Source organism: Bos javanicus, chromosome 1, assembly GCF_032452875.1.
Source record: "Bos javanicus breed banteng chromosome 1, ARS-OSU_banteng_1.0, whole genome shotgun sequence".
Classification (NCBI taxonomy): Eukaryota; Metazoa; Chordata; class Mammalia; order Artiodactyla; family Bovidae; genus Bos; species Bos javanicus.
The window spans coordinates 97,390,951-97,416,218 of NC_083868.1; the positions used below are offsets into that span (position 1 = coordinate 97,390,951).

At 34.7% G+C, this 25,268-nt stretch overlaps 1 protein-coding gene across 1 annotated transcript in view; it reads right to left on the bottom strand.

Moving 5' to 3' along the window:
* Positions 1-433: 433 nt before the first annotated feature.
* SEC62 (SEC62 homolog, preprotein translocation factor) overlaps positions 434-25,268 on the bottom strand; it is a 33,191-nt gene continuing 8,356 nt past the window's right edge. Inside the window, exons 2-8 of the mRNA XM_061416369.1 lie at positions 24,523-24,631; positions 23,417-23,522; positions 17,742-17,946; positions 17,404-17,496; positions 9,422-9,482; positions 7,472-7,591; positions 434-3,210 (exon numbers count right to left, since the gene is read on the bottom strand). Coding sequence (XP_061272353.1) covers positions 2,741-3,210; positions 7,472-7,591; positions 9,422-9,482; positions 17,404-17,496; positions 17,742-17,946; positions 23,417-23,522; positions 24,523-24,631 — 1,164 coding nt within the window. The 3' untranslated portion in view covers positions 434-2,740. The remainder of the gene's footprint in view (positions 3,211-7,471; positions 7,592-9,421; positions 9,483-17,403; positions 17,497-17,741; positions 17,947-23,416; positions 23,523-24,522; positions 24,632-25,268) is intronic.

Below are 25,268 nucleotides of genomic sequence, written 5' to 3' on the forward strand. Positions count from 1 at the left end.
AAGAGATGCAGGTTTGATCCCTGTGTCAGGAAGATCCCCTAGAGAAGGACACGGCAACCCACTCTAGTACTCATGGTCCACAGGGTCGCAAAGAATTGGACATGACTGAAGCGACTCAGCAAGCACGCAACATGGTGACTTTATAGAACCCAATCACCATGAATAATGACGATACATGTTGTCTTCTAGTTCCTAATAAAGATTCAAAAAGGAAAATTCAATTTACAAAAGACACCGATGATTTTTCTATATTAGCAACTAATTGGCACTCATAACGCAAAATCAGGAAGGGGGAAAACATTAAAACCTGCGCATAATTTTAATATGACATATTAAAATTTATTACTTTTTGATAGTATTCAGCTAAATCCAAATTATTTCAATTAAAGTTGTCTAGAAGGCCATATAGCTTGAAAATTAAAGAAATCAGTGGGAGGGAAAAGAAAAAACAATCTATTTAATACATTGACTTTACAATCACAAATGCATTATTATCTGGACTCAGTTGGTTAATTCAATCCTGCTTATTAGTTAGGCCAATTTATACCCACTCCACAATAAATCCTACATTATCCAAAAGCTTTACGCTTCTATTTACAGTAGCATAGCAAACCTGAAGTCTTTTTTAAAAAAACAATCACCATTCCATTGACTAATGTAACCAATTTCCCATGCTCTGGCATAAGAATATTTGATGTTAGTCAACAAAGACAGCCATCTATTATTCTTGAGAAATATAACAGTGGCAGTCTTTTGATTTTTTGTTTAAAGTAAGTAACTCTGAATAGTAAAATAGCTGAAATTTCTAACTTGCTTTCTAGCCACATTAAGAATGACATTTTCCCCCAGGGACCTTCACATATTTAAAAAATTTGGATTAACATTCTTTAAGAATCCACACATATCAATAAGAAGCTGACTTTCCTGCCAGGTTTCAAATGCCTTAAAGATGAGACATAGTACATACATTATAAAGAGTTTATGGATGAATGTTGACTGCCTGGGCATTGTTACAACAGTAAAGGTTAAATCACTTTTATTTCTGAAAGACACTTTTGGTACCATTATCATATCCCAAAATAGGTATTAATGTTACTCATGATTAAGAAGCTCGGAAGTTATAATTATACATCTCTTATTGTAGAAATAAAGTAGGAGAGCTCTGTATTGTGAGGGGAAAACACCCAGGCATTTAAATCAATGCATATTTGCTAGGAGGTAACTTAAACTGACTACAGCCTTGAGAGAGCTGCATTAACATCAAATAGCCACATTTCTGTCCACTTACAAGGAATACTATAAAGAAGCAAACAAGCCATGTTTAACAAAATGTGTCAGCATACAGAAAGTGTAGTTTTTCACACTTAGAAAAATTTAAATCTTTAGTCTAACACTTAGATGGGAAACAGCCTAAAGAAAAATGAAGAACTATACACACCACCTATTTCAACTACAAACGCTCTGTGACCGAAGGAAAATAATTCAATATTCACTATCATTTTGTAAGAGTATAACTTCAAGGAATGATTATGCTCATAAGTAAACACACGATATTCCTAAAGATTTGTAACTAAGGTTTGCAAGACATGAAATCAAATTGCAAAACTAGTTGAAAGCAATTAGAGTCCAATAGTTCTCTTATGTTTTCTTTTATGCTCTTTATTTTAAATTGATATTTTAGAACAGTAAATTATCTTTCATAGCAGTTCTCCTGATCTGATAATATAGTACCCCATTTCTGAATGTAGAGATTTAAGATAAATCAAAATAAACATTAAGGCGTACAAACAGCTACTTTAAGTCTGCTCTTATTTAATAAAGATCATTTCAACTCATATTCAAATACATGGAATGTTGGCACAAAACTGAAGCTGCTGTAGAAAGATCACAGATGTTCTGTGGGTTATTGAAACTTCCATCTAAAAACATACCCTTAAATGGTCTTAATTGTACAAATTTAAGTGTTGAGAAAACGTCTAAATAAGAAGTAACAATTAAAATAAAATGTTTATTTGTAAATTATGTACAGAATACATTTTACTTTACGACAAGGAAATGGGAAGAACCATCACCTCCCAGCCAATTCTGCTTGCTTCCTCTGTTGGAGACGACCATCTTACTCTGAATCAGGCGTACAAATCAGTTTGGATTTCCTAAGTTGGAAAAGGAGAATTTGTAGCTAAACTTAAAGTGTTGCTGCATTATTACTAGTTGGCTTGTTTCCACAAAATGTTTTTGAACCCTGCTAAGTTAGAATCTTAGAAGTTTTCTGATATAATTTAATAATCAACAAAAGCTAAACTAATAAGAACAATAAGTTTAAGCATTTCATCTCAAAGAAACTGTGAAATGGCTACAAAACTATGCTTAATCTAAAATATTGGTGTTTATTTTTATCCCTTTTAGTTATTCTGATCAGTCTAACAGTAAAAAGCCATACAACTATCAAAAATGCCAATAATCTAAATGTCATTGTGGAAAGTGCATCTTTGATAATTGTCAAAATAAATGAGACCTATTTAGTGTAAAATTATCAAATAGATAAAACTTATAAATGGCTTTAGACTGTATCAATAATAGTATTATATGAAATGAAGGACTGAATATAACTGCTTAGATGTCAAATCCATTTCAGTAAATGGATTTAAAGAATGCTACAAATGTCATGTGTACATTATGATGATCAGCCAACATAGAAAATCCAACCTCTTGCACATATTTAGTCCCCAAATTAGTCAGATTATGATTTTTCATGTGAAGATTTAGTTGTTTCTCCATCGTTGTCTTCTTCCTCCTCCTCTTCACAATCCCCATCTGTTTGCTGTTCCAGTTCCTCTTTTGTGATCATTTCAAAATCATTCCCATTTCCACTACTGTGTTGGGATCGGTCATCTTCCCTCCTGTCACTGTCTGTGTCTGAATGCCGTTCTCCACCTGAGCCTTCTGTTCCGTGATTTCCTGGTCCTACTTTCCCCTCCTCATCTTCCTTTTTCTCACTGTCTGACTTTTCCTCACTGTCGGACTTCTGTTGCTTTTTGGTTTCAGATTTCTCATCTTTCTTTAAGTCTGCTTTTGGTCCTTTGTATTCATGTGTGTACAGAGGTCTGAAGGAGTCAATGAAGCCCACGTCAGCAGTCAGATTTGGCAAGAACCAAAAATGGTGCCTTCCTCCAGTTATGAGCCAAATGATGAGAAACAGAATGCAACGAGCTGTGGGAGAAAAATTTCTCTAACTGAATAATTCAAGCATTGACTCAGACAGCAGGGAATATTTGTTAATGAAAAAGTGGGAAAACATTCAGAGTCTTCCTATTTGTATATTACATTCACCTTAAATATAAACAGTTAAATCCTAGATTAGCAGCTATCAAGAGTATTCCCGGCACACAGCATTCTGCTCTGAACTTGAGGGCACAATGCTGCAACGCCATTCAAAAAAGTGCTTTTATGTTTTTTTCATCTGCGCACTGTTTCTTGGATATACTTATATCCAAGTATATAAGTATATCTTGGATATACTTATATCCAAGTATATAAGTATATCTTGGATATACTTATATCCATTTATTTCTTGGATATACTTATACTTTATGTACTTTGCTATGTTACAATTCAATAAACACAGCTGCCAGTTGGACCCTGGAAGTACACGTGAAGTCATGGTAGAAGAAAAAAGGAAATAAACCCAAGTAAGAGATGAATGATATCTTAAGCCTTAGAAAGGAGAAAGCAGGGTTGCACTATGACTTTCCTAGACACTTTTGTCTAAGGCAATTCCTCCATTAAAAAATAGAAAAAATTATGCTTTTTACAACCTTTCTGGTATAAACACAAATATAACCCTGCACAGATTCACTATTATAGAGAAGTATATATATTGTTACTTTTCATTTTAGAAGAAATGAAAATGAAATTATTTCCATGGGTTCCTAAATGTATCATGAGTTCAAGGCATGTGCTGACCCTACCTAAAGGTTAAGTCTTCTAAGTAAAAATACTTTTGAACAATAAGAGAACATTTTCCTAACAGCAATTTCTTTTTATTTAAGGACAACATTTCCCCAGTATTAAGTAACATAGAAATCCAGATGGGTTTAACAAATAGGTTTGAAGTTACTCTTTTAGAGCAGTATGACAACTATGGGCTTCCCTGGTGGCTCAAATGGTGAATAATCTGCCTGCAATGCAGGAGACACAGGTTTGATCCCTGGGTGGGGAAGATTCCCTGGAAAAGAGAACGGCTACCCATTCCAGTATTCTTGCCTGGAGAATTCCATGGACAGAGGAGCCTGGCAGGCTACAGTCCATGGGATCAACAATGGTTAGATAATAGAAGAAATTGATAATTTTAAAGTTTATAGTAATGAACTATCACAAACCCCAGTATTTCATATCTTTCTTTTAATTTATCACATATATGGAGCTGAGTGATTTGTCTGGATTTTACTTTTTTAAAGGTCACGATTATGTGAATGTTATGAGCTAATTAATTATGACAGGTTTCTTGGGTTTCATTTCAGTTTTCGTTTTCTTTACAGATAATCCTATCATTGTTTTCTAATAAAGTCTGAGAAAAGCTCATCTATGTTTCTTCCATTATTTAGCTTCAGACAGATAAAATAGTTATAGCTGCCTTGACTTTTATAAAGCACTAATTTCTGTTTTCACAAAAGAACATAAATATTCTGAAAGACTGTATACACACCAGTATCTTTTGTGTATACAAACAGAAAAGGCAAATATGCTTGAAACTATTAAATAAATCAGTGAATAAACCACACTGATAAAAAGAAATAATGAACATCTCTTAAGGAGGTTGCATATTTTTTTCTCCAAATAGAATTATGATGTTACATTAGGTTTTGAAGGGTTGTAAAACAGATAGTTCATAGTATGAAATCTTGCCTGAAATACAAGAAAAAGCAACATTAAAGTGGCAAATAAAGTCACATCCCTATGGGTATAGCAGAATTCTTTTTTTTCAACAGTTTTTCTCTATATGCCAGTATATTACTAGGGGCAAAAAGAGAAGAATCATGAGAAAAACTACTGTGATATGTATGGTCATACCATTTCTATGGCCTGGCGTGCTGCAGTCCATGGGGTCGCAAAGAAATCGGACACGACTGAGCAATTGAACTGACTGAATTGAACCATTTCTATACTAAAAGTGACATATTTAGAAAATTGCCAGAGGTCTTATTTTAAATTGCAGTACTAAATATACATATTCAAAGCAACACCAAATTTAATTTGACCAATAAATAATACTTCATGAGATAATATAATAAAATCTCCAATTTACAAGTAGGATACAGATCAAACCATTTAAACGTATATTTGGAATTTTCTAAGAGAAACATTTTCTAAGAGAAGTAATAAAAAAGTTGGATTTATTTTCTGATTTGATTGACAAGGCTGTTTAACATACATTGCTACTTAAACTCCCAGTATATTTAAAATGAAAAATTGAAAGAATTACTAGAGAAACAATACTTTAAAGAACAAAACAATAACCATAAATTATTGTGAATATCAGTTTAAATGAAAGATAAGCAAGTGGGTTAACTCTATTCAGTGGAAATTAACCTTTGCTGAAAAATTTCAAAAAGCTGCTAAATTTTCAGGGATCTGGGAATCAGAAGACATCAACTTGACTAGTGTATCTAATGGCAGATAAAATTTTATGGCTTCTCATTCTTGATGCAGGTAGTACATTACCACTAGTTACCTGCTTCACACTCTTAGACATTTATTTCTTGGCCTGCAAATGTACTGTTAACATGCAGAAGCTTCAGGGGCTATTTTTAAGGTGAACAGACTAGAGGTAGGAAAAACTGAAAGGTGGATGAATAAGGTTTCACACAGAGTCAGAAATTCCCCCCATAAATGGAGGCCCATAAACATGATGAACTGAATGAAAATACTAGATGGATCCCTGGGTCTATGGATGGCAGCACCAAATCAGGGCCCTGTGATGTCCAGGGTGGAGGGAAATTGCTTAGCACTATTGCTTAGGGTTAGAGCAGTAATGCTTTATAAACATAATAATCTACTACATTACATATCATAGAATCTCAGAATAACACACATCTCATTCAGACAATCTTGGTCAAATTCTGTCCTCTAAAAACAGATATTAAATCAGTATTCCGGTTGTTTAAAAAATTTTTATAAAGTACTCCTCCTATATGTTCTGGTAGAAAAGCTGATTTGTCATTTGAGGAAAATAATCAGAATTTAGTTACTATATAACAACATAAGCTCTCAATGATCCAAAGAATTATATATGATAGGAAAAAAAAAATCACTAAACAGCTTAAAAAAGCAGAAAAACATTGCTATTTCCCAAATGAAAAACTAAATTAGACCAGTTCATCCTTTGAAAAAATCTTCAAAGACTAGAATTTTAAGCAAAATAATACTTGTTTTGCCTCATATTAAATAACATGGTCAGTGTAAAAAATACAGACAAGTGTAAATAAGAATCCTAAAATCACTCATAACTACCACCACCTTTTGTATTTAGGTGTATTTCCTTACAGTCAAATCCTTCTTGGCACTGAGTATTTCCATTTCAAAAAAAATCTTCCTAATTATATAAGCCAAAAATACTTCATTATCTTAATTATTTGACATCTAGTGATAAGCATTTTTCATATATTTATTAATCATGTTAATTTCCTCTTTTGAACTGGATTATTTTTATAATGCTTTATTTTTAGCTATGAAAGCCCCTAATCATTCAGAAAAGTAAAATAACATTATTTGTATTTTCTTATTGATTTTCAAAAAGGATTTTAAACTTGTTAATGCATCAAGAACTTATTTTGGCCCATGGTACAAACTGATTTTTCCTAAGAATGGCAAATCAATTGTTTATAATCATTTACTATATAAAATGTAAATGTTTAATATGTTTCATTTGTCTTAGGTAAAAAAAGTTTACTGAAAGTATTATGTTTATTAAATGATCAATCACTGTAAAAATATTAAAGTCTTTATGGCAGCTAAATTTTAAAGCATATCTATTTGCAGACTCTTGTTTAGTTGCTAAGTCATGTCTGACTCTTTTGCAAGCCCATGGACTATATAGCCTGCCAGGCTGTCCATGGGATTTTCCAGGCAGGGCTTTCCAGGGATTTCCTGGAGTGGGTTGCCGTTTTCTTCCCCTGGGCATCTTCCCAACCCAGGGATCAAACCTGCATCTCCTGCATTGGCACCAGGGAAGCCTATTTGCAGATTAAGACATATTAAATCCTTTCGTCACACAGAGTAAATCTAATTAAACACATATACTACTTGAAGCCTGAGTCAGTTTTGGGATATGACCAAAAAAGTAGGCCCATATACTTCTTAATTCACCTACATGAATTTTGCTATTAAGTTTTACTGAAGCTCCAGATTGCAGTCCAAACTGCTCAACAGCTACCTCTTATCGAGGTCAGTCTTGCTAGTAACAAATACTTACCAACAGCAAGGAGAAGAATGCTGGCTACAAAACAGCCTGCACCCACACTGAGGTAATAAACACCTACTCTCATTTCTGCTGGCCAAAGAGGGAAGAGGGTGGCTGCTATCACTGCAATCACTGGAACAAGAGATGAAAAGTTACACATACAAACTTTAGATTAAAATTTTAAATGGCTCAGTTGCCAAGACAGTGAATATACATACCCCTACGGGGAGAATTAAAACATAAACTTATTGAAACATATAAAATGCTTAGTTATCGATCACTGCATAGTTCAACCTAACATTTTTAACTACTATTCTCATATTAGGTCAAGATTTCTCTAGTATAAATTATATATAATTAGAAAAGTGCTGTCTAAAAATGTGAAATTGTTTGCTCCTTAAATGATCAACTGCTGCTGTCTTCAACTTCATTTTTAACTATAAGATATCTGTCTACCAAAAAGGGACGCTTTTAGCTTTAGCATGTAATCAACCAACAAAACTAACCAAAAATGATTCCAAAGATCCGTCCCTGGAGATTGGTTCTCTGACATCTACTGAATGAAAAGCTCACCAGATGATTCTGATACAGATAATTTTTGGTGATAGGGAAACCATATACAAGCATCTCCAGTTTTTTTTCCTAAGTACATTGGGACCACATGGAATAACCAAAAGAATGACTGGTATTTAGGTGTTTAGAGCAAGAGAAATAAGGATTCAAATTCTAGCCATTTCATTTAGAAGCTAAGGGTTGAATTTATTATTTTGAATGGGATCCTATGATAACATATTGATCAAATTTGTTCAACTGCTATCTATTTTTTTCTACTTGTTAAATCATTCTCTACCCCTACCCCCAACCAAATTTACAGGAATAACACACACCTATGGTAATAAATAAAACAATAAAGGAAAAAACAATTAAAAGTAAACCAGAAAGTATAATATGAAGTCTTTACCCAATTCTTGGTCCACTCCCCAGAGGTTAACTACTATTGTTTCTTATTTGTATGCCCAGAAACTGCCTGTATACAATTAAAACTAGTCACACAGATATTTAAAAAAAAAAACAAAAAACGAGTTTACAATATTTTCTTTCACAATTTTAATATATTCTAGGTATCCTTCTGAGAGGACACCCTATCTAATTCTTTCAAAGCTGCATGATATTCTGGCATGTATTTGTACTGTAATTTATTCACCAACCTCCTATTGAGGGACTTGAATTGTTTCTAGCTTTATCCTATTATTGACAAGAGTGCAACAATTACCAATGCCCATGTGTGCAATTGATTAAGGTACAGGATAAATTTCTTGAAGTTTAACTATTAGGTCACAAAGTAAGGCATTTAAAACTTGAAAGATATTTGCTAATTATCCTTCTAACTATAGTCTGAACAGGGATTTGGATTAGAATTAAATGTCAATGCATATTTCTGAACAGACACCTTATGCAACTGTATTACTACAAACAGCCATGGGATAAATTCCTAGAAACAGAACACTTGGGTCAGTGTGTATACATTTAAAATTTGAAAGATATTATCAAACTTCCCTCCATAAAAAATAAAACAATGAACATACCAACAGCTATTGGAGCATAATAGTGGTTTTTCTAAAGTATTGGACCTTCATTAATAATAGGTACTATTCCTCTTTATAGTCCTCTTGATAACTGCTATTGTTTTAATTTGTATTTAACATGAGGGTGATTAAGTATCACTCACAATTATTGGTCACTATTTCTTTATCTGTGAGCTACCTTTACCATTTTTCTAGCAGGCTGTTAATTTCTTAAAGATCTTTGCTTTAAGGTAGAGCAAATATTTTCCTCAGTTTATCATTTATATTCTGGCTTTATTTAAAATGTACTTAAAAAATAGCTATTTTATGTTAAACATTTTATTTCTGACTTCTGTATTGTTTACTTTCCTTTCTAAATTTTAGAGAGTGTACTTACCAAGAATTAATCCCATGACAAATGTTTTAAAGTGAACTGGGTCATAGATCCACACAAATACCTAGAAGAATCAAGAAACTCCAGTGCTTAAAGTTCTAAGATCACATTACAGCAACAGTTAGTTCCCACCTATTAACACATAAGAACTACTTAAAGATTAAACAAATTTCAAAGGCCTTTCCTTCAGCAGCAGTGGTTTTTTTGGTATCTATTCAGTTAGAAAATTATTTTTAAAACTATAAATTAGGTAATAAGTTAAGTACACTTTCATGTACTTGCATGTTTTTAACAATTTACTACTGGGTGCAAACCATTACTTAACCATTACTTATTCAACTTAAAGACCAGCAATTGTACAGCCTTCTGTCCCTAAGGTAATGATGTATACAGGCATGAGCAGAGTAGAATCAATCAAAGAGCACAGTTAAGACAGATTGTAGTCAGGCCCTATGACAGATCCATCAGCTTTCAATTCCACCCTGTTCTCTCCAACTGATGAGATACAAAGGACCATTATTAAAGATTATACAGAAATACAAAGGATCATAAGAGACTACTATCAGCAATTATATGCCAATAAAATGGACAACCTGGAAGAAATAGACAAATTCTTAGAAAAATACAACTTTCCAAAACGGAACCAGGAAGAAATAGAAAATCTTAACAGACCCATCACAGGCATGGAAATTGAAACTGTAATCACAAATCTTCCAGCAAACAAAAGCCCAGGTCCAGACGGCTTCACAGCTGAATTCTACCAAAAATTTAGAGAAGAGCTAACACACCTATCCTACTCAAACTCTTCGGGAAAATTGCAGAGGAAGGTAAACTTCCAAACTCATTCTATGAGGCCACCATCACCCTAATACCAAAACCAGACAAAGATCCCACAAAAAAAGAAAACTACAGGCCAATATCACTGATGAACATAGATGCAAAAATCCTTAACAAAATTCTAGCAATCAGAATCCAACAACACATTAAAAAGATCATACATCATGACCAAGTGGGCTTTATCCCAGGGATGCAAGGATTCTTCAATATCTGCAAATTAATCAATGTAATACACCACATTAACAAATTGAAAAATAAAAGCCATATGATTATCTCAATAGATGCAGAGAAAGCCCTTGACAAAATTCAACATCCATTTATGATAAAAACTCTCCAGAAAGCAGGAATAGAAGGAACATACCTCAACATAATAAAAGCTATATATGACAAACCCACAGCAAACATTATCCTCAAAGGTGAAAAATTGAAAGCATTTTCCCTAAAGTCAGGAACAAGACAAGGGTGCCCACTTTCACCACTACTATTCAACATAGTTTTGGAAGTTTTGGCCACAGCAATCAGAGCAGAAAAAGAAATAAAAGGAATCCAAATTGGAAAAGAAGAAGTAAAACTCTCACTGTTTGCAGATGACATGATCCTCTACATAGAAAACCCTAAAGACTCCACCAGAAAATTACTAGAGCTAATCAATGAATATAGTAAAGTTGCAGGATATAAAATCAACCACAGAAATCCCTTGCATTCCTATACACTAATAATGAGAAAACAGAAAGAGAAATTAAGGAAACAATTCCATTCACCATTGCAACGAAAAGAATAAAATACTTAGGAATATATCTACCTAAAGAAACTAAAGACCTATATATAGGAAACTATAAAACACTGGTGAAAGAAATCAAAGAGGACACTAATAGATGGAGAAACATACCGTGTTCATGGATTGGAAGAATCAATATAGTGAAAATGAGTATACTACCCAAAGCAATCTATAGATTCAATGCAATCTCTATCAAGCTACCAACAGTATTTTTCATAAGCTAGAACAAATAATTTCACAATTTGTATGGAAATACAAAAAACCTCGAATAGCCAAAGCAATCCTGAGAAAGAAGAATGGAACTGGAAGAATCAACCTGCCTGACTTCAGGCTCTACTACAAAGCCACAGTCATCAAGACAGTATGGTACTGGCACAAAGACAGAAAGAGAGATCAATGGAACAAAACAGAAAGCCCAGAGATAAATCCATGCACCTATGGACACTTTATCTTTGACAAAGGAGGCAAGAATATACAATGGAGAAAAGACAATCTCTTTAACAAGTGGTGCTGGGAAAACTGGTCAACCACTTGTGAAAGAATGAAACTAGAACAATTTCTAACACCATACACAAAAATAAACTCAAAATGGATTAAAGATCTAAACGTAAGACCAGAAACTATAAAACTTTGAGAGGAGAACATAGGCAAAACACTCTCCAACATAAATCACAGCAGGATCCTCTATGACCCACCTCCCAGAATATTGGAAATAAAAGCAAAAATAAACAAATGGGACCTAATTAAAATTAAAAGCTTCTGCACAACAAAGAAAATTATAAGCAAGGTGAAAAGACAGCCTTCAGAATGGGAGAAAATAATAGCAAATGAAGCAACTGACAAACAACTAATCTCAAAAATATACAAGCAACTACTGCTGCTCAATTCCAGAAAAATAAACGACCCAATCAAAAAATGGGCCAAAGAACTAAATAGACATTTCTCCAAAGAAGACATACAGATGGCTAACACATGAAAAGATGCTCAACATCTCTCATTATCAGAGAAATGCAAATCAAAACCACTATGAGGTACCATTTCACACCAGTCAGAATGGCTGTGATCCAAAAGTCTATAAGCAATAAATGCTGGAGAGGGTGTGGAGAAAAGGGAACCCCTTACACTGTTGGTGGGAATGCAAACTAGTACAGCCACTATGGAGAACAGTGTGGAGATTCCTTAAAAAACTGGAAATAGAACTGCCATATGACCCAGCAATCCCACTGCTGGGCATACACACCGAGGAAACCAGAAGGGAAAAAGACACATGTACCCCAATGTTCATCGCAGCATTGTTTATAATAGCCAGGACATGGAAGCAACCTAGATGTCCATCAGCAGACGAATGGATAAGAAAGCTGTGGTACATATACACAATGGAGTATTACTCAGCCATTAAAAAGAATACATTTGAATCAGTTCTAATGAGGTGGATGAAACTGGAGCCTATTATACAGAGTGAAGTAAGCCAGAAAGAAAAACACCAATATAGTATACTAACGCATATATATGGAATTTAGAAAGATGGTAATGATAACCCTGTATGCGAGACAGCAAAAGAGACACAGATGTATAGAGCAGTCTTTTGGACTCTGAGGGAGAGGGAGAGGGTGGGAAGATTTGGGAGAGTGACATTGAAACATGTAGAATATCATGTAAGAAACGAGTTGCCAGTCCAGGTTCGATGCGCGATACTGGATGCTCGGGGCTGGTGCACTGGGATGACCCAGAGGGATGGTATGGGGAGGGAGGTGGGAGTTCAGGATGGGGAACTCGTGTACACCCATGGCGGATTCATGCTGATGTATGGCAAAAGCAATACAATAATGTGAAGTAATTAGCCTTCAATTAAAATAAATAAATTTATATTAAAAAAAATTATGCTCAGTGAACATAAAAGATTCTATGACTCTCTGCAATAATATTATTGCCAGCTCCCCACAGAGGGTCTGTAGCCCCAAAGCTGGGAACCACTGCTTTAAAGCTTACTTTATACAACAGAAATTTCATTTACAGTAATTAGAATTCTGTTCATCGACCATAAAACTCTTAGTTTTATTCTCTTGGTTTTTATAAATAACAGTACTCTTCCATTTCCTGGTTCTATTTTGACCAAAGATCTTTGTTATGGTCTTTTTGATTTGGTTCCAACAATCCTCTTTTTTAACTCTGCATATTTATCCTGGAAATTGGATCTACAGATGTCACTTCTGCCATTTAGCACTCTAAAGAAACAAATTTTAAAAGACATTTCCCATCTTTAAAAGTTTGATTCCTCCAGCTCCGTTCTTTCTCAAGACTGCTTTGGCTATTCAGGGTCTTTTGTGTTTCCATATGAATTGCGAAATTTTTTGTTCTAATTCTGTGAAAAATGCCACTGGTAATTTGATAGGGATAGCACTGAATCTGTAGACTGACTGCCTCTGGTAGTAGAGTCACACAATATTGATTCTTCCTACCCAGGAACATGGGATATCCGTCCATATATTTATGTCATCTTTGATTTCTTTCATCAGTGTCTTATAATTTTCTGTATATAGTTCTTTTGTCTCCTTAGGTAGGTTTATTCCTAGATATTTTATTCTTTTTGTTGCAGTGGTGAATGGGATTGATTCCTTAACTTCTGTTTCTGATTTTTCATCGTTAGCATATAGGAATGCAAGTGATTTCTGTGTATTGATTTTGTATCCTGCAACTTTGCTAAATTCACTGATTAGCTCTAGTAATTTTCAAATAGCCAAAGCAGTCTTGAGAAAGAAGAATGGAGCTGGAAGAATCAAGCTTCCTGACTTCAAATTATACTACAAAACTAGAGTCATCAAGACAGTATGGTACTGGCACAAGAACAGAAATATAGACCAATGGAACAGGATAGAAAGCCCAGAAATAAACCCATGCACCTATGGGTGCCTTGTTTTTGACAAAGGAGGCAAGGATACACAATGGGGCAAAGACAGCCTCTTCAATTAGTGGTGCTGGGAAAACTGGACAGCTACATGTAAAAGAACGGAATTACAACACTTCCTAACACCATACACAAACATAAACTTGAAATGGATTAAAGACCTACATGTAAGACCAGAAAGATAAAACTCTTAAGAGAAAAACACAGGCAGAACACTTGATGAAACAAATCAAAGCAAGATCCTCTATGACCCACCTCCTAGAATAATGTAAATAAAACAGAAGTAAACAAGTGGGACCTGATTAAACTTAAAAGCTTTTGCACAGCAAAGGAAACTATAAGCAAGGTGAAAAGACAACCCTCAGAATGGGAGAAAATAATAGCAAATGAAACAACTAACAAAGGATTAATCTCCAAAACATACAAGCAGCTTATACAACTCAATACCAGAAAAACAAACAACCCAATCAAAAAATGGGAAAAAGACCTAAACAGACATTTCTCCAAGAAGACAAACAGGTGGCTAACACATGGTCAATACTGCTCATTATTAGAGAAATGCAAATCAAAACTAAAATGAGACATCACTTCACACCAGTCAGAATGGCCATAATCAAAATGTCTACAAACAACAGATGCTGGAGAGGGTGTGACGAAAAGGGAACCCCTGTGCACTCTTGGTGGGACTGTAAATTGGTACAGCCACTATGGAAGACAGTATGGAGATTCCTTAAAAAAGTAGGAATAAAACCACCATATGACCCAGCAATCCCATTCCTAGGCATATACCCTGAGGAAACCAAAACTGAGAAAGATATATGTACCCCTATATTCATTGCAGCACTACTTACAATAGCTACAACATGGAAGCAACCTAGATGTCCATCGACAGATGAGGGGATAAAGAAGTTGTGGTACATATACACAATGGAATATTACTCAGCCATAAAAAGGAATGCATTTGAGTCTGTTCTAATAAGGTGGATGAACCTAGAGCCTATTATACAGAGTGAAGTCAGTCAGAAAGATAAATATTGTATACTAATGCATATATATGGAATCTAGATAGATGGTACTGAAGAATTTATTTGCAGGGAAGCAACGGAGTGAACTCCGGGAGTTGGTGATGGACAGGAAGGCCTGGCGTGCTGCGATTCATGGGGTCGCAAAGAGTCGGATACGACTGAGCGACTGAACTGAACTGAATGGAGAAACAGAACTAGAGAACAGACTTATGGACATGGGGAGAGGGGAAGAGAGGGTGAGATGATTGGAAAGAGTAACATGGAAACTTACATCACCATATGTAAAACATAGCTAATGGGAATTTGCTGTTATGTCTCAGGAAGCTCAAACAGGGGCTCTGTATCAACCTAGAGGGGTGGGATGCGGAAGGAGACGGGAGGGAGGTTAAAGAGGGAGGGGATATATGTATACCTATGGCTGATTCATGTTGAGGTCTGACAGAAAACAACAAAATTCTGTAAAGCAATTATCCTTCAACTAAAAAATAGATAAAAATTTTTAAAAAGTTTGAAAGCATACGTCTTTGTACAGAATAAAACCTTAGCCTTTTGGGGAATGCAAGCACCCCATGCATGCTCAGGCTGCTTCCTTTGTTTAATAGGTCTCTAACTCCTTTGCAGTGCACCTGGAAATCTGCCAGTCATCCTTCAAGGCTCAGCTCAAGTGTCCAGGATATCCAGACCATCCTTAATCCTCTTTTGATTAGATTAACCATCCCTGATTGGTATTCTCCCATCATAACACTATCCATGTCATAATACAGTACAGGCATACTTCAGATATTCCAAGATTAGCTCCAATAATACTGCAATAATACCATTTTTTATTTTTTGGTTTTCCCAGTGCATATGAAAGTTACATTTACATTATACTACAGTCAATATTAAGTGTACAATAGCATCATGTCTAAGAAAGCAATGTACATACCCTAAGTAAAAAATACTTTATTGCTAAAAAATGCTAACCATCATCAGAGCCTTCAGTGAGTCTTATTTTTTTTTTTGCTGGAAGAGGATTTGAAATATTGTGAGAAACACCAAAATGTGACCCATACAAAGTGAGCAAATGTTGTTGTGAAGATGAAGTCGATAGACTCATGCAATGTAGGGCTGCTGTAACTCTTTAACTTGTAAAAACAACCAACCAACCAACCAACCAACACCAAAACAAAACCCCCTTCCAAAACACTTTATCTCTGAAGCACAACAAAATGAGGTATGTCTGGTTTGTATGCCTGCTAGACTAAAAGAGTTTTCAAGAAGAGAATTTTATCTTTTTATCATGGTATGCCCAGCACCTATAAAAATGACTTGGCATAGAGTTAACCTTATGTTTAACTGAAGGCATTTGAGCTTTCACATTAAGACAGACCTGTGGTTTTCTATTACATTGGTTCTTCAACAGGGCTTCACATCAGAATCACCTAGGGAAATGTAATACAAAACACACACACACACACACACACACTCTAGATTCCATCCTAGGGATCCTCACGCAAGTATGTCTGGAATGAGCCTAGTGCACGTGTTTTCTAAAAAGCCTTCCCAGAATTTCAAGCTGACAGCTCCAAGAACCACTAACTTTTTAAATTTATACTACCTTTGTATTAAGCATAGAAAGAAATTCACAACTCAATCGCTAGTATATAACTAAATGTTTTTATAATGGTCAAATGACTAAATTAAGTGGTCTTCATGGAGGGCTACCACCACACAAACATTCTATTAAATACATTAAAATGATTTTAAGTAAAGCATCAAGTAATGTTGAAAATTGTAGACCCTTATAGTAATGTGTCTGACTGTGAAAGGTAGAAACCAGTATGTGTTCCTCATTAACCATTCTGCTTCTTTTCCTTTTGATTGTAATGGAAACCCTGTATTTTACTGGGCAAAGGATCACTCAGTATGAAAATCATGTTTCTAAGACTTTACTGCAGGAAGTCATGACCATGTGAGTAGGTTCTGGCCAATGGAATCCATACAGAAATGAAACTGCCTGTTTTCTGGATAGTATCCTTAAAAAAGAAGCATGTCCCTCACTTTCCTTCCCTCCTTTGGATGCATATATAAGGCTGGCAGTCATTTTGGACCATGAGATAATCTTTACTAATTGCCTTACACAGGCAGAAAACTTCAGATCCACCATGGAGCTGCTGTATCTGCTTACCATCAGGTTTCTTTAATGAGAGAGAAATAAGTATCCATCTTAAGTCACTGTTATTTCTTTTTTTCTACCTATCACAGACAATTGAACATACTTCTGACTGATTTAATAAATTTTTTATAAATTCAGAGAAATTCATTTTTAAAAAGGGTAGATTTTATATCTACATGGTTAAATTAATCTAAATTACTTATTTTCTTAGTGAAGGCATCAAAGACAATTCTAAAAACTCCTATGGAAAATTGGATTTCTACTTTTAGTAGGTACTCTCACCTCATTTCCATCCAGAAAAACTTGATCATCATGGGGCTCAAGCTTGAATTTTTTCTTGGTTTCCTTCTTTTTGGGAGTTCCAGGAGTTTCCTCCTATTAAAAAACAAGTTGAATAGAAGAAAAAGTATTTACAAACAAGCAAAAAGGAGTATGACATTCATATACTCAAAGTTTTACTATATGAGACACAGAAATCAAAATTCTCAATCATGTATTCATCAAAACCCTAATATGGTTTAAGTGGTTGCTGCATAACATTTTAAAAGTCTTGATATGCCAGTAGTGATAACATGCATGTAATAAATTTTTTATTTTTACTTAAATCTAGTTGAAATCACCTTTTTGGATTCTTCCTTTTCACCATCTTTTTTTTTTTCTTTTTCCTTTTTTGTCTTTTCATCCTTTAGATTTTCTTTCTTGCTCTTTTTATCTTCTTCTTTTCCACTTTCAGCTTTTCCTTTCTCTTTTTCTTTTTTTATGTCTTTCTCATACTTCATTTTCATTACTTTTAGTGCCCGATGAAAAAATTGCTTCTTTAAAAGCCTTTAAAAAAAAGGTATGACATTATATTCCCTATCCATTATGTAGATGTAGACTGAAAAGCAAAAATATCAAGACCTGAATAAAGTGAACAAAGAATGACATACATTGGCAACTCACAAGAAAAATTACAACTAGTAAGTCCATGGAAAAACAGTCTATTCGAAAACTTGTGCAGTCAACCTGATTATATGAAATCTAATTTTCAACTATATAATTTAATGAGATTCCTTTAGTTTTTCTTTAGGTTCATAAGGAGTAATCAAAATTCTGCTTTATTTAAAGTCTCAAATTCAAGAGTGGACATAAATGGAATATAAATATATGGGGAAAATAAATAAAAGTTAAATGTTAATAGATTAAAAGTGTGCCCATGATCTGTTGATCCAAATTGTGTCTTCAGATGTCTTTCTTGATGTTATTTTCTTCTCTCCACGTACCTCACTACTCAGCCTGCCACTATAATGAAATATCTTCAATTAAATAATGAATAATTAAATATGCTAAGATAAGATTTCTGAACTCTGAAAACAATTCTTCACAGTATCAAGATAAAAATTGTACAAAATATTTGGCGAGACAACACTATGTGTTTCTCTCAACACATTGTTATCCCATCCACAGCAGTTTTTCTTCTAATACAATTCATGTCATTTTTTTTTTCATGTTATGAGTGAGATGCTTGCTTTGTTCTTTTTTGTTGTTGTTCTTGTTTATTTGCTTATCTGATGAGTTTGGAAGCTCAGCTGAGACCAAATTAAGTCAACCTTGGTTGACTCAATCTTTTCTAATCCTACTAAAGTAACTGGGTTACGCTTATTTTTATCATCTAAAAGAAAACCTTTTCAAATCTTATGTTCCAGTTTCAGAGTTCCTCATTTGTTCCTTCATTACTGTCTTGATAAAGGATAACTATCAAAACACAACCTAGACGCTAGGTCTCACTGCCACCAGCTGGGCCTGTTAATGGTAACTATCCACCTTTCTACCTCCACTGGTGCCTGCTCCAACGCATCACACACTTGCTAACTAGACACTTCCTTCCTGGCCAAATACCACTTATTTCTGATCATTATGTTTTGCCTACCTGTGTTTTGACCTGCTTGGCTGGGCTTCTTTCTGATGCCCAATTAGGACCATCCCATGAACATTGCCAAAAAGCTTTTTCTTGTTCAGAAGAGCTATATAGCATACAATTGTGCAACTGTCTGAAATGTCCCCAAAGAATCTAGCATTAATATCTACTACACATACATATATGAATATCTGTTTACATACACACATTTATGTAAACAAGTAAAAATCTGAAATGAGACCCTTAATAATTAACTACTTATGAGCAGAAAGTGAGATTTAAGAGTAGTGTTGAGTATCTGAATGAGGGGGGGGAATCTTTCATTTTCATTCTACTTCAGACTTTCTTACAAAAATTTATAATGAAAATATTCTAATTTCTTTATTTTTCACTTATATAATTTCCAGATTTTCTATCAGGATCATTCATTACAATTTAGTATGAAAATGAAAATACATCTTACTCACTGTATGTTAATTGAAGAGCAGTATTTCATACTACAGTTCATATTATAGCTCTCCATATATTAAGAGTACATATGTATACATATAGATACTTAAATATATTGTCTCAAATGGTAATGTAATTATTCCTGAGGCAACATCATTAGTAATTTGCATTTTCTTCTGCATCATTTTCAAAGTCTTCTCAAGTTTCTTTGCGTTCTCAAAGTTTTCTTTGCTTTAGTGAAAAAAATGTTCTTAATAAAGAAATAAATAATTTAAAAAATAAACCACAGAACTTTAGGAGAAAAAACAATTCTTCCCTTGACAAGCAGTTACAGAAGAGGATAGAATCAGCAGGAACATCTGCTCTGTTACTTCTGCACAGCTGCTCCAGCCCATGAGACAAAAGTTAAGATTATTAACCAATCAAATTGGTAATGAGAAATTCACATTCAGGTAGATGGGTTCAAATATCACCTCTACCACTTAATTAGCTACACAGTATTGGGTAAGTTACTTAATTTTAGTATATTTCTAAAATGGGGTATCTATTTCATAGGGGTTTCTAGAACTAAATGAAAAGCATACAGATTGTTTACCATGGTGCCTGGAATGCACGTTCTCAATGTTAGCCATTACCAGTGCTGCAGTGAAATCATTAATTTCATTTAATAGAGAAAACACATTTGGTTTATAAATCATTACATTACACCCTCATTCCATTCATTAATAAGCAGAATCATTGACTTATTCCTTGATAGAGAATGTCTACTTCAATTCACCATATGCCTCAAAAAATGAGATGACACTTACTATTGTAATAAAATCAGTGCCTCAATTTATTTAGCTTTAAACACACCGTACAGAACAAATCAACTACATAAACTGACATTTTCACAGACTACTCATACTTTCCTAACTCAGGATGTTCTATGCCCTCTGCCAGGATCAAATGTCCACTCCCCTATTATTTGCTGGGTAATCACCTATTTTATGTTTCAAAATTTTATTAAAATGTTTTCTCTGTGAGGCTATTCTTGAACTTTCCTTTCTTTCTTACGGAACACACTGTATTGTAACTAGTCACAGATTTTCTCTCCGACAACAATATGTGCTTTGGAGGCAAGAGCCAAGTCACAGTTATCTCTGTATTCCTGAGGCCTGGCCTATAATAGATATTTGATATGTATTTGTAGAATAAATAAATGGATTAAAAGCAGCCTGCAAAATGCCACTAAATTGCTTATTACTTTTCTTCACCTCTTAATTTTTTCCCAGGTTTAGTAAATGTTTATTAAATGCCAGACATGTGTTTAGGACTTTAACTTATCTAACAAGGGTGAGGTTTTATTAAATGCCCACACTGAGCTAACTGCTGTGGAGTTACAGTAAAGTATAGAACAGTCCTCCAACTGCCTTCAGATTTAGTCGGCAAGGGAAAAACACACACACACACACATGTAACAAATCTATTTAAACAGTTACCTTTATAAATTCTATAGAATATTAGATTAATGTAAGCTAGAGGACCCGGGGAATACTAAATACTAAAGATGGAATGTGGGGGACTTATATTGAGAGGCAGGCAGGATAGAACCACGTGGAGAAAGTGGTAGGTTATTACCAAAAGATCAGAAAAGAGGAGTGTGGTATAAGAATGAGAGTGATAAGGACATTAGTAGACTGGGGGGTTGGAGATGCAAAGTCACAGGAAGGTTAGGATGACACTAGATACAAGATTTAAGAGTCTGTATTTGAAACAGGCCATGAAGAGGCATGGAGCATACTAGAAAAGACTGTTTTGTGTATCATACTATAGTTTCCTGTTTTCTTTTGTTTTTCCTCAACCTCCCTCAAGCACACTTCAGAGAATGAGACAGGACTAGTGTCTCTCTGTGGTTCTGCCTCTAGTCAGTTAGGAACCCATGACAGCTGGTCATCATGAGGTCTCTATGGTTATTATTAGAAGTGGTTTTGACGCCATACTCGTTTTTTTTTTTTTTTGCTTTTCATATAACAAAGTATCAAGTCTCCTAAAAGGCCAAGAGAAACATATTAATATTGGCTGCTTATCTCGGAGAGTTGGGCTCAGATTTTATATTAAATTTTAGTGTATGTACTGCCAAAGCAAGCACTAATATTCAAATAATACTGACAGGTTAATCCTTCATCTTAATTTCTGTTCATTAACCGGATCATTATTTTGGAGAAGATAGTATAGTGCAGTGGTTAAGACCATGGACTACACTGCAAAGCCAGATGGCTGGATTTAGAATTTTGGCTAGCCACTTACTAGCTTTGTGACTTTGGGTAAGTGATTTAACTTCTTTGTGCATTTATAGCAGCTTCTACTTATATACTACGTACAAAAAACAAGTCTATTTTGAGGCAGGCAGGGAAATTTGCACTTTGGAATTCTAATACACAGATGGCTAAAAGGAAAATAGTGATTGCACTTCTGTTAGCTAATCCCTGCCCCAACAATGAAATTTTCATTGTTTCTGAAAGGTCCGTTAATGACTCCAGTTTTTGGCAGCTAAGAATTTTTTTTTTTTTTTTTGGCTGTGCAGCACCACTTGTGGGATCTCAGTTCCCCAATCAGGGATCGAACACCAGGCCAATGGCAGTGAAAGCAGGAGTCTTAATCACTGAACCACCAGGGAATTCCCTGGCAGCTAAGAATTTTAATAAACATTTAACAATTCTTCAACTTTACAGCTTTAGCAGACAGACTGTGAAATTTTTTTTCACAGTTTTTTAAGAGGGTTCTCATGTGGCTGCTGCTTCCCAGGTGGCTCAATGGTAAAGAACCCGCCTGCCAATACAGGAGACTCAGGTGTGATCCCTTGGTCAGGAAGATTCCCTGGAGAAGGAAATAGCAACTCACTTCACTAATCTTGCCTGGAAAATTCCACAGACAGAAGGAGCCTGACAGGCTACAGTCCTTGGGGTCACAAAGACTAAGACACAACTCAGTGACTGAGGACTTAAAATGTGGCTGCCACTTTAAATGCCATTAAGCAATATATTAGTAAATGCAATGTGTATCTCCCTACTAAATATATAAGATAATCTAAAATGTCAAATTCCCACCAATTATAAAATTCACTGTCACAGAAGCAATCTGATTTACTAACATCTTAATAAATCTGTTCAAGTAGTAAATAAACCAAAGGGGAAAACTGGGGGAGAAAAAAAACACAAAACCAGCATACTTCTTCCCAAGAGAAAAGTGATTTTTTTTTGGGGGGGGGGCCCATATCATGTGTCATGAGGGATCTTAGATTCCTGACCAAGGATGGAACCTGTGGCCCCTGCAGTGGAAACACAGAGTCCTAACCACTGGACTCCCAGAAAATGGATTTTTTTACACCATTCACCATGAAACGTTTTTCCCAAAGAAGAAGTACCTATAAAACACATGGATATGTTACTGAACTGTCTATACTTCATCTTGGAATCAAGAAAAGATAGATGTCACAGCTGCCTTGATTTCACAAGGAATACAATAGCAATCACAAACAAAACAGAAGAGTGTACCTGGCTAATGGCTCAGTGGGTAGACACACAAACAACAGGGACAACAGGCCAATTAGGAGTTCCTGACAAAGTTTTGGAAAAGACTCCCCACCTGTTTTCTCTAGAAAAGAAAGAACTTTTATGTTCACAATAGGCACTGGTATATGATTTTTATTGCTGATCCCTCAGTTCAGTCCGCCTGCAAATGTACAAATTTAATAGAACACAAATAAAAACTATAAAAATATGATGGTCTAACTCCAAATAAATGCATTTCCTGAGTTACTGAAGATATCCAAGTTACACGTAAAAGTCATGCTTGAGCTACGTTGTAACAGAACTAAATGATAAAAACAGGGAAGGAGCTTTAGGACCACGGAGACCGTTTTTAAATTACTATTCACATTATCCTTCACTAAGAAATAAACAGTACCTGTTGCAGTAGTCAACCACAGACTCCCTTGTTGTAAATAAAGCTTCCTCTCCTTTCTTGGCCTTTGCCCACTTTGAATCCAAGAGGCAATCCACTGCTTTAGAAGCTAAAGAAGAAATTAATTATTCTAAATTTAGTATATAGCAGAACTTGAGTCTATCTAAATAATATTCTATAAGGCAAATTTCAACATTCCAGCATTCGAAAATAAAACCAAGTTCAACAGAAAATTTAAGTCTGACACAATCATGACAAATAGCTCAATTTGTGAAACATACTGATAAGCAGCTTTTTAAAGTAATGCTGTGAAATAAATGATAAAAAAATATGAACTCAAGCAATATAAATTGAGAAAATGTTCTTTAAAAAGTTCAAAATAAATGTAAATATCACTCTTATCAAATAATCAAAATATAAGACAAACCAAAAATTGTCCTCTACCACACAGTAAGAGAAATTCTGTCTCTAAGCTTTACCCACCAAGGAATACGTTCTGTGAACAATCTACTGCTGTCACTAGAAAAAACTAAATAGATGAGATCTGAAAAGAATAGCATGTCTATTTTTCAAACTTTTAATGACTAGCAAAATCATTAATCATAGCACTAAAGAGAATATAAAGGAATTTCTTCTCGATAATGGCAATTCAATCTTAATTGATCAGACAGGCAAACTCAACAACTTTTGAGTTATAAGTTATGGGGCAATACTACAGATGATATTAGCTTATAATGAAGTTGTTCAGATTATATGAAGAACAAAAGCTCCCAACTTGGTTCCAACAGACTGGTTTCACACTGACTTCTATGCTGGAATTTTTTTAAAAAGTATCATTTAAGTACATGAACTATCTGCTTAAAAATCAGTACTGAAAATAAATCTTTTTCTATTTTAAAAATATCTCAAATGTCATTAAAAAGTACTTCATTTTTACTATTGACATTTTTAATTATGAAAGGAAAGAATAGGATAATCATGTGCCATATGACCCTCACCTACCTTCACCAATCATTCTTGCAAAGCACTTTTAAAACATCTGCCTATCCCCAAATTAGGTATCTTTATAAAATATGCCCACTAACATAATTTAAAATATGAAATCCTACCAATAAAATAATCAACCCGGTGACCCATCATATTGGTGGACTTGGTTGGACAGTTGAATCGAAGAAACTTGGCTACAGCCTTCTCTTCTTTAGATGGTTCACCAACTTCCTGCAAAGTAACAATATTAAATTTAATGTAATTATTTACTTGAGACATTCATACACTGAAGAATAAATTACATATCTTTTCTGAAAATCTTTTAAAGTGTACTACAGGCCTTTCTTTCAAGCTTTTTCTAGAGCAGACCTGGTAATCTATACAAAAGACAGAATGGAGATTTTTAAAATTACACATCTTTCAAATACAAGTTGAGAGGGCCCAAAGTTGCTTGTCTCTTGACCTCAGCTACAAGGCATTTATTCTGAGTTGTTTTTCCAGCATGGTAACCACTGTGTACCAGTTCATCTTTACCCTTGCTTGGTCTCTCTTTACAAGCCATAAGACAATAATTCAAAACATTAAGAGGCTGTCAATAGTGAGTGCCCAAATGTCAACGTAGGTAGAAACAGGTGCCATAAATAAATGTTAAGTAACAGCCAAAGTTATGTACCCTAAACAAAAGACTAGAGATCGCAGGAGGAGTTCTCAAATTAACCAAAGACAGCTGTCCCAGTGTGGTCCCAGATACAAGATACTACTTGAGATGCTGAAGATTTGTATTCCCTTTCCTTTTAGGGTTACAAATTCTAGATACTGTCGGGGAATCCTTTCTCACCTTGCCTTTCTTCTTCCTTTCTGAACAGAG